This window comes from Salvelinus sp. IW2-2015, linkage group LG15, assembly GCF_002910315.2.
Source record: "Salvelinus sp. IW2-2015 linkage group LG15, ASM291031v2, whole genome shotgun sequence".
Classification (NCBI taxonomy): Eukaryota; Metazoa; Chordata; class Actinopteri; order Salmoniformes; family Salmonidae; genus Salvelinus; species Salvelinus sp. IW2-2015.
Window position 1 is genome coordinate 48,260,757 of NC_036855.1, and position 17,919 is coordinate 48,278,675.

Below are 17,919 nucleotides of genomic sequence, written 5' to 3' on the forward strand. Positions count from 1 at the left end.
GCACCACTCCCCCAGGATAGAACATACAGAGAATTCCTTCAGTATAAAAACATTATAGCCAGGGTTTGGGTCAACTCCATTTCAATTCAGTTCTGAAATGAATGGAAGACAAACTGTTGAATTGTACAATCCTCATAGAAAACGTTCAGCACTCTGAATTTATGAATTGGATATCAAAGTAACCCATTACATTCTACATCTGGAATGAAGTATTGAATAAATAAATCAAATACATTACAAATAAAAAAGGATTATGTCATGTCAGGGGCTTGAAATTATTTATTTGGCATCAGGATAAGGCATCAAAAAGTGGATATCTGGACTGCAATGAAGTTTTGTGTAGCTGTACATCAGTATTCTTTTTTATCAGAATGGATCAAGAGCGCTGCCCTGTGGTAGGATATAAAAAGTTATCTTTTCATAATATTGAGAGAGAAACATGAATATGGTTGCTCCCTCTGTGCACTTTAATCTATAAATGAGACCTCAAGCCTAAACCCAAACTGTAAGGAGTGAAGATTTTGATGTTGCATATAAGAAAAATGTTTTGATAGTAAGATAGTCAACTTGGAGACATCACTGAAAGAGAAACCATCTCCCGCAAATGAAGTTCCACTTTCTAGGCTCTGGTCATTGTTCTTTTGATTTGTTGACAACAGGATCTAAAAAAAAACACACAATTTGAATGGGAAGTATTAATTGTAAATGGTAGGTAATCCCTCTTACTTTAAGATTAAAAACATACGGTACCTTTTGGGAAAAGCAACTCGGTCCGTCGCGTGTGTCCATTTCGGCAGAGTTGTTTTTCCTCCTTCACACTGTTCAACACACACACTTCAGTTTTAATAGTATTTTAATAGTGTATTGATAGAGAAACAACATAATTATAATTTGAGATAAGTGCAATAATATAATAACAATAAAGTTGTGCATTGACAAATAGACAAGTAACAATTACGTTAGATACATTTGGCTTACAGGTCATATATGTCTGAGTTTGGGAGGTCCTGCCAGTCTCTCCAGACGAAGTAGGCTGTGCAACCTTTCTCCTTACAGGGGGTGTGGACATGTTGGGATAGGCCAGGCCACTGTCTAGACAGCACCGCTAGCTTTGTCATCACCGACAGGGAGAGATCCCAAGAACGACGGACCTCTTCTGGAAAAAGACAAATATGCTGATGTCAACGAGATGAAATTGTTTACAACACATTAGTGACTACTTTTAAAATGTTTTTCCTCATTAGGACTAAATATTTTGCTTTCATAGCATAACTACATAGTTTGAGCTCAAATGTCATCTGCCCTTGAAAACCAACTTCTCTTTTTGAAAACGGTCTATGGCATCGATATGAGTCAGAAACATTTATTATAGTTTCCAAATTCACTACAAAGTGTAAATAGGATAATTTTGGTTATGAAGTCTCATCCAAAATGGAATTTGGTTAGTGACTGCGACATGACTTACTGTACTTGAGGGTTTCGTTTGTATTACAATTATGTGAACAATTCATGTCCTATTTTGCCTATTAACACATTGTGGTGCAGTGTTTTCTGTGAGAAGACTGGGCGAGTTCGCTTTCCATGGCTCGGTGCCCCAGGCGGGTGAAGACCTCTTCTTAGGAGGACCAATGGAATGGTAAAAGTAGAGCAAACCCGGGGCACCAGGTCACGTAAAAAGAACTTGGGAAATAGCTATTCTAGTAAAAAATGGGTTTCCATAAAGTTGTTCAACAATTTTGAGCAGTTTAGAATATGGATTACATCCAACTAGCTTCTACTTGGGCTGTTTACCGTCAATCCTGAGACTGGAATGTTGTTGGTAAATTGCTACGTTTTGTTTATAGCTAGCTAGATGTGATTATTTGATTGGCTATGCCGCGATGATACGTTGATGTAACTAGCTAAATACATAGCCTCTCCCTAATGTGTAATGTGAGGCCGATTTGCGGTACACATGAAGACAGGTTTGATTCCTGCTAGGTAACGTTAGCTCATAATCAAGCAAACCTAACGACATGTGTGATACATGTTGCCAGCTTACTGACAATAATAATAAAACTCGTAGATCAACTGTAGTATTCCAGGGGTTCTATCAATGTAACTGTTTGCATTATTTCTAATCCCCCTTATTTTATTAAATGTTTTCTTCATAATTTATTTTCTCTAACCCTACCATCCCTCCTCTGATTGGAGTAAACGAATGGACAACAATACTTCTACTGCTACTTACAGCTATTTCCGCTGTGTATTTAAATTAAACATACGGTACATTGAGTGTACACATCATTAGGAACACCTGCTCTTTCCATGACATAGACTGACAAGGTGAAAGCTATGATCCCTTATTGATGTCACTTGTTAAATCCACTTCAATCAGTGTAGATGAAGGAGGAGACAGGTAAAACATTTGTTTTAACCTTGAGACAATTGAGACATGTATTGTGTGTGTGTGTGTGCCGTTCATAGGGTGAATGGGCAAGACAAAAGATTTAAGTGTCTTTGAACGGGGTATGGTAATAGGTGCCAGGCATATTGGTTTGAGTTTGTCAAGAACTGCAATGCTGCTTGGTTTTTCACACTCAACAGTTTCCCGTGTGTATCAGGAATTGTCCACCACCCAAAGGACATCCATCCAATTTGACACAACTGTGGGAAGCATTGGAGTCAACATGGGCCAGCATCCCTGTGGAATGCTTTCGACACCTTGTAGAGTCCATCCCCCAACGAATTGAGTCTGTTCTGAGGGCAAAAGGGGGTGAAGGCGTTCCTAATACCTAATTTCCTCTTTCTGAAAGTGTTAGATTTTCACCCACAGCGGCCAATCCACCATTCATCCTGAGTTTAACTCCAACCTGCTGATGTCCACAGATTAAGCCATCTTTCCTAGTATAATGCCATTTGGATTTTTAACTCCAACCCTCCGATATTCACAGATTAACCCATCTTTCCCAGTATAATGCAATTTTTCTTTTTGCAATACATCCCTCCATTTTACTGTGATGTCTTATGAGGGTCCTGAACCTCCCTATTTGTAACACTTCTACCAGTTGTCCTAAAAATAAATACTTTACCCAAGAGTATGATGATATTTCCCATTGATTGGTCGTGCTTTTTCAGATCTCCTGGCAATACAGTTTGCAGGTCCATGTGAACTCTGATATTATGACATAACAACCATTCCTGGGACCTGACTCCAAAAGCGAGCCACCGATGGACAGTACCAGAAAAAGATGCTGTATTGATTCTGTTTATAGCAAGTATTTTACATACCATAATCATATATATTGAAACTAATGGATTGATGTGTCAATTGTTGTTTTATATATCAGTTTATAATCCCAATGCCGGGGTATTGGGACATCAAAGACCTGTTCCCAACTGACTTGAATTTTATACTTAAATCTGTCAAACCTTTTGACTAAGTGAGACTGATACATTTTTCAATTCATACTAATAATTTTAAGCCATGATTTGATTTTAATGGGTGGCAGACAGACTAATTGATTAATTTCTTCTTAAAGTAATTGTCTCTTCCAATTTTATGGCAGAACTTTAGACTCTTATGAGTTAATTTTGTATTGCGCATACAACTCCATACACTGTTCTTAGTTGCTTGTATGACAATTTTACCGTACTTCATAAATATTATCCTCTTCTTGTACAATTTTCCTAAGAAACACTTGTTTTTTTCTCTATCAGTACATTGGAGATTAGCCATATTAATTGCCTTTAATATTAGATCGGTCTTTTCTGGAGGATGACATTTAAATTGTAGCCAATGACTTCATTTAAAAAGGAGGATCCATTGTCAATCCAAAATGTGAGGATTTTAATCTGCAAAAAGGCAGAGCCCACTCTTAAACATAGGATGGGCATCTCTTAGTAGCTTATTGGAAGACCAGTTTGGATTTAGGTACAATTTTGGTACAATGGAGGCTTAAAGAGAGAGGTTTAATGGCCTTAATATTGAATAGTTTTAACCCTCCAAACTCATGTTTGTTTTATAAATAATCTTGTTTAACGTTATCTGGTTTGCCATTCCAAATAAAGTGACATCTTTTTTCTTGCATGATTTGAGAAAGGCTTCTCCTGGAGTTGGTAGAACCATGAATAATTATGTAAACTGCGAAATCACTAAATAATTTAAATCAGGGTAATCTACCTGTAAATGGATAGGTGTTTCGCTCTCCACGGTTTCAAGATTCTATTTATTTAGCGACGTTTTCTATCAAAGTTAATAGTTACAAGGTCTGTCAACTTTTCCAGGACATGTACACCAAGCACACTGACTTCACCATTCAACTATTTAAACTGACTAGCTACTGTAAGATCACTGCTAAATAATCAAACTAGCTAGCATTTGAGGGCGTATTTTCAAAATGTGTATTTTCTAGGGACAAAATAATGATAAAAGCTCAACAGATAAGGAGGCAATGATCAGACACCAGTCCCATTTCAGAATAATGGAGGAAATAACCACCATTGATAATGTAATTAGTACTGTGTGTGTTTGTGTCTTGTATGTTGTAAGGTTCCCCTTATCCAATGGACTACTCCTGGGCCTGGGTTAGTAATGTCAACCAGTTAGTGCCATGCTGGGACATGTCCCTTGTGAATTAGCTGTGAATCATAATCTCTGATTGGCTGTGTTCAACCGTGTGTTTACTGTTGGCTTCCATGATCATATGGTGACAGTCTTTCACTCTCTCCCTCTCTTTCTCTGTAATAGGAGCTGGGTCAGATCTGTAAGTCAGGCTCCTTCATGACCCGTATCTGTGACGAGAGGGGCCTGGAGCTGATCTACTGGCACTGTTAACACCATACAGGAAGGCACACTATATATACACAAGAGTATGTGGACACCCCTTCAAATGAGTGGGATTGGCTATTTCAGTCACACTATTTCAGTCACACAGGTGTATAAAATCGAGCACACAGCCATGCAATCTCCATAGACAAACATTGGCCTTACTGAATGGCCTTACTGAAGAGCTCATTGACTTTCAATGTGGCACTGTCATAGGATGCCACCTTTCCAACAAGTCAGTTCGTCAAATATCTGTCCTGCAAGAGCTGCCCCGGTCAACTGTAAGTGCTGTTATTATGAAGTGGAAACGTCTAAGACCAACAACGAAGTTGCAAAGTGGTAGGCCACACAAACTCACAGAACGGGACTGCCGAGTGCTGAAGGGCGTAGCGCGTAAAAATCATCTGTCCTTGCTTGTAACACTCACTACCGAGTTCTAAACTGCCTCTAGAAGCAACGTCAGCACAAGAACTGTTCATCGGGAGCTTCATGAAATGGGTATCCATGGCCGAGGCGCCACACACAAGCCTAAGATCCCCATGCTCAACGCCAAGCATCAGCTGGAGTGGTGTAAAGCCTGCCGCCATTGGACTCTGGAGCAGTGTAAACGCGTTCTCTGGAGTGATGCATCACGCTTCACCATCTGGCAGTCTGACAGATTAATCTGGGTTTGGCAGATACCAGGAGAACGCTACCTGCCTCAATGCATAGTGCCAACTGTAAAGTTTGGTGGAGGAGGAATAATAGTCTGGGGCTGTTTTTCATGGTTCGGACTAGGCCCCTTAGTTCCAGTGAAGGGAAATCTAAACGCTACAGCATACAATGGTATTTTAGACGATTCTGTGCTTCCAACTTCGTGGCAACAGTTTGGGGAAGGCCCTTTCCTGTTTCAGCATGACAATACCCCCGATGGGGTTCAGGTCCATACAGAAATTGTTTGTCGAGATCGGTGTGGAAGAACTTGACTGGCCTGCACAGACCCCTGACCTGAACCCCATCGAACACCTTTGGGATGAATTGGAACGCCGACTGCGAGCCAGGCCTAATTGCTCAACATCAGTGCCCGACCTCATTACTGCTCTTATGGCATCAGTGTCCACATACTTTTGGTCATACAGTGTATGACAACTGACATGTTTGGCAAGGTAGCCCCAGCTCCACCAAACAAAATGTTTATAGGTACAGTATCTGTATCGGCTGTGAATGACAATAAAATATGGAAGACAACTGTAATATTTGCACATTGTTATATTAGCAGAGCACTGCTTCCACAGTATTATGTGAACGATGGTATATGCTACATGGTACTGTTACACTTGAACATTATCAAACACTTTCTTTAGAATATCTACATAAGTTCAGCAATTGCATTCTTCTCATATTACTCTGTAGGCTACTCAGTATCCGAAGAGTGCTATCCTTCCGCACCTCACATCTGCTTGTAGTTATTTAACTCTGCCTGCTGGACCCATGAGGCAAACTCTGACATATCCAGAATGGAGTGTCATGCACTCCACCCCTGCTGCCACCTGACTGCCAGGGTTGGGTAGGTTACTTTCTAAATGTAATCCGTTAGTTACTAGTTACCTGTCCAAAATTGTAATCAGTAACGTAACTTTTGGATTACCCAAATCTGATTACATTCAGTTACTTTTAGATTACTTTCCTATTAAGAGGCATTAGAAGAAGACAAAAATGTGTGTTACCAATTGAACGACATCTACTGTATTGCAGGATAAATCAAAGTAGCTGGCCATATGTTACATTTTACTTTGTGGGTTGGTTATGTAGGCTTCTTCTAACCCATCGCCTTCTACTACATATAATAAGTTATAAGTTAGAATTAGGTTTTTAATGTAAAGATATTTTAGAATTACAGTCATTTCAATACATGTTATACCCCTTGATCTTCAAGAATAGGACTTGGAAATATGGAAGTATAGATTAGCCAAATTGTTTTACCTGAGCATAACCCAAAAACAAAGGATTTATTAGCCAGCCCTACTCTGTTGTTTATGATTTTGTTGTCATGGAGGACTGATTGGGATCATTGATTCGAGTTGAAAAATAAATGCTGCATTCATGGAACGGCATGCTTGAGCACTACTGAAAAGTGCCATTTACAAGTACATGTGAAAAATTAATGCCATATGCCGCATTTGCTATGGGCCTATTGTTTGGTTTACCTTTTTGTTGGTGACACTTTTATATCTTGATAATATGCAGCTGTTTAAAAGGCAAGTCCACAGATGAAACAATAACAAAATGGTGCCCCGCCTCTGTTTTGGTAAAAAGCTGAGGGATGGGCCTGGAGAAATGTAACCACTCTCAGATGAATAGACAGAGCTGTGGATGAAATGATATAAAAAATGTATGTTTTAACCATGTTGGGGCTATACAGTGTTTGTTTACATTTACAATGTTTACACACATTGGAGAAAAACAAGCTTATATTTTGGGTTCTCGTGGAGTGTGACAGTTGAACTAAGCTCATAAGTTAAGGAATCAAATTATTATACACATAAATAAGTTATAAGTCCCAAAAATGGATGTAGCAACGACAGATTGCCCCTTTCAGTCTATCAAAAATGTGTGAGTTTGAGCATGTGTCCATTAGGCCTATGAATAAATTTATTTTATCAGCATGAATTAGATTGAGCAATAAAAGCCACACTTTTATTCCATAGGCTGGGATCGACACTACAGTATTCAGCTGTTGCAAGAGCGTATTTTTCACTGGCTGTCCACTGGTTTCAAAAACAATGATTGATAGGCAGCTTAAACCTTTTGAATTCAACCGTTATTGGTTTCAAATATACATTTAGATTTGTGAACAGCCATCCACAACAACCACAATCCGTAAGGCGCAAATACCTAAATGAGAGAGCAGGAGTGTGGTTCACATCGACGCTAATAATAAGTGATATCCGTATCGCCATAGACTACACCACTGCTGTCGTCCTTACCTCCAAGCGTTTATTCAAATTGGATAATCTTTGGGTGCCGACAGCAGTCGCACCATTGGAAGACATAGCTTGGACTGTAGCCTACAAAAACCTATTCCTGCTCTTTTCCCGCGATCTACCAAAACACATTTGGTGTTTCATCATAGTGGTATCTGACTTGTGGTCAGACACGCTCAGGTGGAACAAACTTAAAACTTGCTCCTTTTTTCAATGTTGATTTGAACGTCATTGAGAAAACAGAGAAGTGTCAAAGATGTTGTTTCACAAACATCCTTCCTGAATTGAAAAGTAATCCTCGAAGTAATCACCTAGTTTTTCAAAAGTAGCTGTAATCTGATTACAATATTTTTGCTAGTAATGTAACGGATTACAGTTACCGTTATTATTATTTGTAATCCTTTACACGTAACGGATTCGCTACTGCCCAACCCTGCCGACTGCACATGTAATTCATTACATAAATGGAAGGGTCTTCATCACTCCCTGGAGACTTGAAGACAGAACCTCACCCAGAGAGTTGTGCATGTTAGTGTGTTAGACCGCCAAATCATTACATTTTGGGAAATAGACCATAGAAATGCCATTCTAGTCCTGGTTAGACAGCTGAAGTTGTACTCTAAACACAACGGATTTTGATTTGTTCGGTAAAGTGTAGGCAAAATGTATTTATAAGAACATCCATAAGATTTTTTACATAGAAAATATTTGGTCTTGAACACAAACACATCCATTGATTTGTGTTGTTGTTGATGTACTGCATGTACACTCAAGCTGGGTGATGTTTGTGCAATATCCACATCTAGCCAACACCTGTAGGGACATTAGTTCTGGGATTTGTCTCACGGGAAATATCTAACAGTGGACATTAGAAGAGATGAGGCCGTTCTAGAATATTGTGTTGTAGGACAGCTGAACTGACTGAAGACCGCGGGCATTCAACTCGCAGCAGTTGATATCGTTTCCATTGTAACATGTATTTACACGTTGAAATTAAGTCGCAAGCTTCTTTCGTAGCAAGGCGTTGTAGAGCAGGTGTCTTAAGAAACACATTCCAGACACTGGCGCTTGCCATAACTGATTTGACAGAGAAATATCAGCTAGATAGGATAGCCAGCTGCAGCTGCAAGCTATGCTAGGTAGCTGCCCTCAGCTTATTATTTTTTATTTATTTAACCTTTATTTAACTTGGCAAGTCATAACAAATTCTTATTTACAATGACAGCCTACCTCGGCCAAACCCGGACGACGCTGGGCCAATTGTGCTCCGCTCTATGGGACTCCCAATCACGGACTGATGTGATACAGCCTGAATTTGAACCAGGGACTGTAGTGACACCTCTTGCACTGAGATGCAGTGCCTTAGACCGCTGTGCCACTCGGGAGCCCAGCACAGCTTGGGTAAACACAAGGTAAGCGCAGGCTTTAACCTACACATAGAACTGAATTAGCTGACTATCTTGAGATGGCGAGTCAGTCGGGAGGGGAGAAGTCCTCAACTTCCAAACGTTGTTCTCTCCATAGCAAAGCTAGCTTAGCTTATCTCGCTATACTCACTACTGCACTTGTTAATTGTGATTGAATGGCAAAGACACACCCAAAGCACTCACATCAAACCACGCCTCAAGACACCTCTTATTTGCCTTCAGCCATTTCTTAATAAGCATGGATTAAAAACAAGGCCAAATCAGGAAGCGCAGTCGCCCTTCAAATAAAAAAAAATCATTTTCATGTTTTGAATGTTTGAAGACGTCTTCAAAGTGTTGCATAAGACGGTTTGGGAAAGTTTTCTGAACACCAAGTATGGGACATTATTTAAACTAAAAGTGATCAGCTGGTCCTCACGAGCATTTTTCTTACTATGCAGACTGATTGAATTTACTGCATATTCTCATTAATTTGCCTCTCCAGATGAAATAGAGGAATAGCATACTGTACCGTTGGTCTTAGGCCTCTTGCAGCGAATCTGTATGTGTTGATCTCCATCTTTATTGTCTCCATCTTTATTGTTCTCTCTCATCAGCACCAGTTTGTCTCCAGAGCTGAGCAGGCAGTGGTCCTTCCCTATCCAGTGAATCGGGTACAGGGAGCACGTCTTGATGATCAGCCTGAAATACAAATAAATGTCGTAAATAACCACATATTTTATCTATCAATAGTTTATTTGTAAAACCATATAAACTGCACATAAGTATTTATTTAGGAACATTTGTGACAATTAAAGTGAAACATCAGGGCAATGAAATGGTAGACTAGATTCCAATGCTACCTGTGGAAGAAGCCATGAGGGATCTCAGGTAGAAAGTAAACACAGACATTTATATCGTCCAGCTTGTCTTCTCCCCACATCTTCACCACCATTCGATTGTCCTGCAGGTAGCTGGGGAAGAGACATGCTCCGTCCAGATCACCACTGGCCAAGTTGGATGACTTCCACTGCTTCTCCCCGGGTTTGAACTCCGGGGCCGCCGGGTTCAGGGGACTACCCACCTTAGCCGGGAGACAGACCTCAAAGTGCTGCAGGAGGCTAAGTAGCATCCCCTCCTTAGTCTTACTCCCCACCACCTCCTCCACCAGATCTTCATCGTCCATCCGCAGCCGCCTCAGTTCTCTGCGTACCAGGATCCGTATGGCCGCGTTGTGCAGGGTGCCCTTCTCCTTGAAGTCATCCACCCACGTGCCCCGGTGGACCAACAGGTTGCCCTCTTGCCGCAGCTCGTCTCTGGGGATGGCCTCCATCTGCTTGACCAGGTCGTGTCTCACGATGGTCTGGGTTAGGGGAAAGGAGAGACGTTGGTAATAGGAGTACGGTGTCCATATTAGGACAGCAGTCAGAGTGACTCTGACGCAACTTTCATGGACATATGATGTTGTCCTGATATGGACACCGTACTGGAGAATACTTTAAATACAACACCGTAATTCAAATAGATTACAGCATGTTCTCTTTGCTACTTAATTGTGCCACATACAGTGCCTTGCAAAAGTATTCACCCCATGGCATTTTTCCTATTTTGTTGCATTCCAACCTGTCATTTAAATAGATTTTTATTTGGATTTCATGTAATGGACATACACAATATAAACCAAATTGGTTAAGTAAATGAAAAAAATGTAATATGGAAAAGTGGTGCGTGCATATGTATTCACCCCCTTTGCTATGAAGCCCCTAAATAAGATATTGTGCAACCAATTACCTTCAGAAGCCACATAGTCAGTTAAATAAAGTCCACCTGTGTGCAATCTAAGTGTCACATGATCTGTCACATGATCTCAGTATATATACACCTGTTCTGAAAGGCCCCAGAGTCTGCAACACCACCAAGCAAGCGGCACCATGAAGACCAAGGAGATCGCCAAACATGTCAGGGACAAAGTTGTGGAGAAGTACAGATCAGGGTTGGGTTATAAAAAAATATCAGAAACTTTGAACATCCCACGGAGCACCATTAAATCCATTATTAAAAAATGTAAAGAACATGGCAGCACAACAAACCTGCCAAAAGAGGGCCGCCCACCAAAACTCACGGACCAGGCAAGGAGGGTATTAATCAGAGAGGCAACAAAGAGACCAAAGACAACCCTGAATGAGCTACAAAGCTCCACAGCGGAGATTGGACTTATTAGTCCATAGGACCACTTTAAGGCGTACACGCCACAGAGCTGGGCTTTACGAAAGAGTGTCCAGAAAAGAATAAGCATGTTTGGTGTTCACCAAAAGGCATGTGGGAGACTTCCAAACATATGGAAGAAGGTACTCTGGTCAGATGAGACTCAAATTTAGCTTTTTGGCCATCAAGGAAAACGCTATGTCTGGAATGATGGATGGCTCTAAATACAGGGAAATTCTTGAGGGAAACCTGTTTCAGTCTTCCAGAGATGTGAGACTGGGACGGAGGTTCACCTTACAGCAGGACAATGACCCTAATCATACTGCTAAAGCAACACTCGAGTGGTTTAAGGGGAAACATTTAAATGTCTTGGAATGGCCTAGTCAAAGCCCAGACCTCAATCCAATTGAAAATCTGTGGTATGACTTAAAGATTGCTGTACACCAGCAGAACCCATCCAACTTGAAGGAGCTGCAGGCAGTTTTGCCTTGAAGAATGGGCAAAAATCCCAGTGGCTAGATGTACCAAGCTTATAGAGACATACCCCAAGAGACTTGCAGCTGTAATTGCTGCAAAAAGTGGTTATACAAAGTATTGACATTGGGGGGGTGAATATTTATGCACGCTTATTTCTTGTTTGTTTCACAATAAAAAATATCTTTCATCTTCAAAGTGGTAGGCATGTTGTGTAAATCAAATGATACAAACCCCCCCCCAAAAAAACACCACTGTACTCAAAGCACACTTAACCTGATCCTGGAGAGCTACAGGGACAGGAAATACCAGGTCTTGCTCTAGCCCAGCACAAAAGTACCCGATTCAACTAATTGAGAGTATACGTTTTTCAAACGCAAAAAGCCTCCATACCCCTGTAGCTCTCCTGGACCAGGTATCGTTGATCACTAATTCAGACGTTTTCCTTCCGTCACCCTCAGGTCTCACCTTGAAGAGTGAGATGAGAAAAGATGGCTGAACGAACACCCTATCCTTCAGTGCAGGGATCTCCTCGTACCACACGATGATACCGATGCGATGGAGGTAGCGTAGGATGGAGTGGACGTTCTCCTCGCCCAACTCAAGGTGCAGAAGGAGGTCACTCAGAAGGTCATCAAAAGAAACTATTCCTGGTGTTGAGGAAAAGGGACGTCTGATTGGAGTAATGTGACCGAGTTATAACGCGGTACATACCTCATTGTGCCGATATTAGGACAAGCACAGTTTGACTGTCCTAACATGGACATATGTCGGTATTGATAATATAATTATTAAAAATGCAATTAACAGGGTTGAAGTTGATTTCATTTCAATTCAGTCATTTGAGAAAGTTAATGATAAAATTACAATTCAAAAGCCGTTAACTTTCAATAAGGATTTTTTTTTTTTTACTGGAAATAACTTACCGTGTTGAGGTATTTGGTTTTGTTCCACTAGGTCATGAATGGCTAACTCAACTTTTTCGTAGCTTTTGGGCAGGGTCCTTTCAGCACATGGGAATGTATCCTTTGTTAAGATATGCCTCACAATGTGCTCCTTGAGCTTGACAATGTCCTCTTGCATAGTGCAGTCAATAGGTACAAGTTCCAGGACCTGCGCAAACACATTACAAACCAATTCATATACTTGCAGATCAAATGTTAGGCCATTTCAAAGAGCAAACACTCTTTACAAAACTCAAATTTAGACACAATACCTGTAAATGATACTCCATAAGCCGGTCAAGTTCGCTCATCTGTTCAGAAAACAGAGATGGGTCTGTATTGCCCTTCAGGTTCTTCTGCTGTAGTTGTAAAACCTCCTTCCTTTCTTTGAGCATGACTCGAACATTCTCCTCGATGTGTCTCTTCTTCTCCATCACCTCATCTTGGTCTTGACACTGGTCACAATGAGTTCCCACCAGTAAGACCACAGAGGCAGGGACGCGAAGCTGGATGTTATTGATCCAGAAACACACCTTCTCTTTGTAAGACTGGGGGTCTTCCATGTTGTAGCTGAGACATTACAAAGATACATTTTGACATGTAAGGCAAGGTCATGCCCAAGTCAGTAAAACCAACAAACTATATTCATCAATATACTGTACTATCAATAAAACATGATCAATGATCTTAAAAACTATCTGTTGATGAAAATATTAGAAGACTGTAAAAGACTCTGTTGAATAAAAAATGTCAGTTCCCCACAACTGAACACGTTGTGCACAGTGATCTCCATCAACTGACATGTTTACCTGGCCAAATCAACAGCGAGGATAACGAGGGCTCTGGGGGTGATGAAGACGTGATGCGTCAGGTAGTATTCTTCCTGCCCTGCGAAGTCCCAGAATAGGAACCGGATCCCCTCCATATCCATCTCACTGATCTCTATCCCCTCCGTTCTGTCCTCCTCGTCTACCCTCACAGCCACCCCCTGCTTCAAGCTACGACACAGCGTGGACTTTCCAGCCATGGAGGAACCCAGGAACATGGTCTTGACTGTCCGGGCTGTGGTGTGCGTGTCAGTGCCTTCCTCCTCCATCATGGCGAAGTAGCTCTGAATGTCCCTCACTCCTCCGTCACACACCTCCTCTGGGGGGGTACTCAGCGGGTTCCCTGTGGCCTTGAACAGGGTCAGCTCCGAGTTCCCCTTCTGGAACAGCTGGGCTGGAAGTTCAGTCAGGCTATTCCGTTCTACGAACAGCTCCTTGAGTTTAGGTAGCCCGACCAGTGCCTGGAGGTCCTTCAGGCAGTTATGGGACAGGTTGAGGTAGCTGAGGCTGTGGCATTGACTCAGGTCCACCGGGAGTTTGGCCAGACGGTTGGTGCTGAGCTTGAGGAACCATAGCTTCCCCAGATGAGGGAAGACGTCTTCAGGGATGACCTTGATGTTGTTCTGGTTCATGTAGAGCCGCTCCAGATGTTTCAAAAATCGAATCTCCAGGGGAAAGTCCACCAGCTCGTTCCTGGAGAGGTTGAGCTCTCTCAGGTTTACCAGTTTGGAGATCCAATTGAGCTGTCTCACTTTGTTCCTCTGGAGGTCCAACCTTCTGACCTCGTCAGCATGCTCCAGGAGAATCTGAGGGACGGACTTCAGTTTTCTACCAGACAGGTCCCAATCTTTCTTACTCTGCCCAGTACCTAAAATGACATACATGTTAGGGAGACCTTGCCAAGAAGGCATCTCTTTCACACTGTTAAAGCAGTATATATATATATTCAGGACAAACAACGAAATGTTGTTATACTGAAGAGTGGCACTTAATACACTTTTCTAATCTAATCTGTAATCTATCCACAATGAAAACAGATTATGACTGGCCACAACAGCATCAACATCTATGAAGTCTCCTATCAACAGTAGTTACGAGACTTGAGTTCATGCGTGAGGTTTCCACACAAACAAATAAGGAGTAAACTCATTGATTTACAAAACATTAGGAACACCTTCCTAATATTGAGTTGCAACCCATTTTGCCCTCAGAACAGCCTCAATTCGTTGGGGCATGGACTCTACAAGGTGTTGAAAAACGTTCCACAGGGATGCTGGCCCATGTTGACTCCAATGCTTCCACAGTTGTGTCAAGTTGGATGGACGTCCTTTGGGTGGTGGACCATTCTTTATACACACAGGAAACTGTTGAGCGTGAACCCAGCAGCATTGTAGTTATTGACACACTCAAACCGGTGGGTCTGGCACCTTCTACCATAAAAGTTAAAAGGCACATAAATCATTTGCCAAATCACCCTCTGAATGGCATACATGCACAATCCATGTTTCAATTGCCTTAAGGTTTAAAAATCCTTCTTTAAACTGTCTCCTCCCCCTCATCTACACTGATTGAAGGTTTCACATGGATTCACCTGGTCAGTTAATATCATGGAAAGAGCAGGTGTTCCTAATGTTTTGTACACTTAGTGTATGACTCATCAGTTCACTCAGTTGTCATTACCAGTAACTACGATGTTTCCTTTACAATCATTTATGACTGGGTTAAAGTCAGCCTTATATTCCTGAATGTGACTCTGATATGTATTATTTAATCTATTTACCTTTGTATTACGCAATCCTTCATTTGATAATAGTTGTCAGTTATACAATAAACTGAACTTCACAATGGCAAAAGAGAAAGTAACGAGACGAAAGCAAAGAGAGTAGTCTGTCTTTCATATTTCCATATAAAATCCACAATCCTCTCTCTCATCAATGAGTTACATAGGCAGTCATATCATTATTAACTATTATCTAATGCTAGTTTATTATGAAGAGCTTCATGGTACTTGCCATTAGGTCGAGACATGTTGCCAGACAGTATTTGTGGTGCGTTGTCTCACCCACTTCCACAACCGGTATGTCAGGAGCTCTACACACAGGCAAGTTCACCACTCTTCTTACTTCCTGGTTGTCTCTAATAGGCGGGTCCAAACAATTCACTTCTCATCCCATTCATACAAGATTACTGCTCCTTTTAATAAAAGAAAAGTATAGACTCTGATGTACAAAACAGAATAGGTATTTGAAAAATTATATAAGGGCTTACAAGATACACATTTTAACTGTGTAAACATTTTCTTAACACATACAAGTATTCTGATAATCTAAATAGTAAGATTGTACTGATGTTTTGCATCCATAAAGAACCAAGTGCGGTTCTGTGACAATCAATGGCAAGGAAAAAAAGGACCACTATGCATTTAAAATAAAGTATAGACAATATATCTAATGAACATTCAATAACCTAGAAAGCTTTGGTTTCGATATCCTGTGTCATACTTTACTTTCGTTTCCTGTAAAAGTCCCCTCAGTTTAGAGCTCGCCAGCTTGTCGTCCTAAAAACGTCTGGTTTATTCAGCCATTATGGGAAAAATGAATGGGGAAAGAATATGATTTTGGGATAAACGACAAAAATAAGGTCTGGAGTTAACATGGGTTTAGGAGATCTTATACGTTTTGTTCAATGGGATAATATATACGTTTTGTTCAATGGGATAATATCAGTTAGTTAACATTACCTTTATGAATTATGAAGCCTTTATGTGCCTTTTTTAATGACAAACACTTCAAAATCCACAAAAAGTGACGTTAGCTGATGAAGATTATCTCATAGAACAAAATGTATAAGATCTCTTAAGCCTGTGTATACCACAGATCTTATTTTCGGCATTTATCCAAAAACCATACTAAAACGGAATTAATTTCACTACAGGCTTTGTCCAACGAACCGAACCATGACGGAGTTAGTGCCTCGAAAAAGACGTCATTACTTTTTTATCTCTTAGTTTCAGTAGCAACGCGCATGCCCAGCCCACCTGAGGATCTGTCTTTTTCAGCCATCTATTTTCTGCGTTTGAGTGGTGCAAAATCCACTTGTCACTTGATTGCTTTCATTTTACTCCTCTGACCCTTTCATACTCTTGCTTGTGCCTGTAATTTTTTTCCTGTTAACATTAAGACTCCGAAAATGTTTGTAATGACCTGTCGAACACACTGAAATGACTCAATGGAAGACATTGGGCGCGTTCGAGTGGATCAGTTTTGTCAAGACGTTGACGAACGTTGGTCACCGCCTTTCAACGTGTGGTGCATTATGGGTATACAATTGTTCAACTTGCAACTACATGTCGACTGCAAGACCTTTACAACAACCAAATTATCACAGGTCATGAACTTTCGACTGCAGTCGTCTGGAAATTTCTCCAGTTGCTCCTCACCAACAACTACAACTTGAAGTCAGAACCACAGCATTGTGTGAGACCCGTTTTTCTGGAAGTGAAAGGCACTACATGCTCATAAATATAGCCATCTATCATTGGTTATTATCAATGCATGTTTACTGTTTTGGGTGGATGACTATTTAGAACTTAAATACATATTTATCCTTACAATCTAATTACATAGGCCTACATGTGATCCAAATTTCTAACATAAATAAATGCAGTATCCAACTTTCAACAATATAGCTAATGTATTTATCTAGATGTTACTGTAATGTTGTGTCCCATGTTATAGCCTACAATTTGTCTTGCCTGTAGTATTGCTGTCGCCAAACAAATTCACATTTGTTGATTGTTAATTAAGTGTGAATAAAATTGAATATGTTGTAGGCTACACATGGGTTATTGTAGGGGATTTCTACACTGGCAATTTAAGAGGCTTAATCTGTGTCAGGGAAACCGGCTCTTAAACCCCCTAATCTGTTGACACACCAGTGCGTCAATTTAAGTAACATAATACAAAAAATCCCCGTCAAAATCTGTCAGTTTAAGCTAGAGATGTGTTTTTTTTTGTTGCATGGGCTGCGTCTCAATCCAACGCATCTGCCTATGTCACCCTTCCGCATCTGCGGTGGAAAGTGACAGAGCTACAGCTCTGTTTGTCAGACCTGGAGACATCCTGAAAATTGGTCTTCTCATGAAAAGGCATGTGTTTGTAGCATCCAAACGGTTACAAATGGTTTACAAACTATTATGAACACTCTATAGAAAGAGGAGACACTCACGAACACGATGGTGTCCTCCGTTTTGCTTTACGACCTACACAAACCCCACGGGACTCATCTGAATTC

General features: G+C 40.9%; 1 protein-coding gene across 1 annotated transcript; it reads right to left on the minus strand.

Moving 5' to 3' along the window:
- Nucleotides 1–261: 261 nt before the first annotated feature.
- On the minus strand, nucleotides 262–15,748 carry si:ch211-210p4.6 (malignant fibrous histiocytoma-amplified sequence 1 homolog). Its single transcript, XM_024003227.2, has 10 exons — nucleotides 15,639–15,748; nucleotides 13,609–14,494; nucleotides 13,072–13,369; nucleotides 12,782–12,968; nucleotides 12,324–12,505; nucleotides 10,040–10,539; nucleotides 9,709–9,878; nucleotides 979–1,156; nucleotides 751–818; nucleotides 262–662 (listed from the first exon to the last, which is right to left on the minus strand). The coding sequence occupies exons 1-10, from the start codon at nucleotides 15,652–15,654 to the stop codon at nucleotides 631–633; spliced, it is 2,517 nt and encodes an 838-aa protein (XP_023858995.1). The 5' UTR covers nucleotides 15,655–15,748; the 3' UTR covers nucleotides 262–630.
- Nucleotides 15,749–17,919: the final 2,171 nt, after the last annotated feature.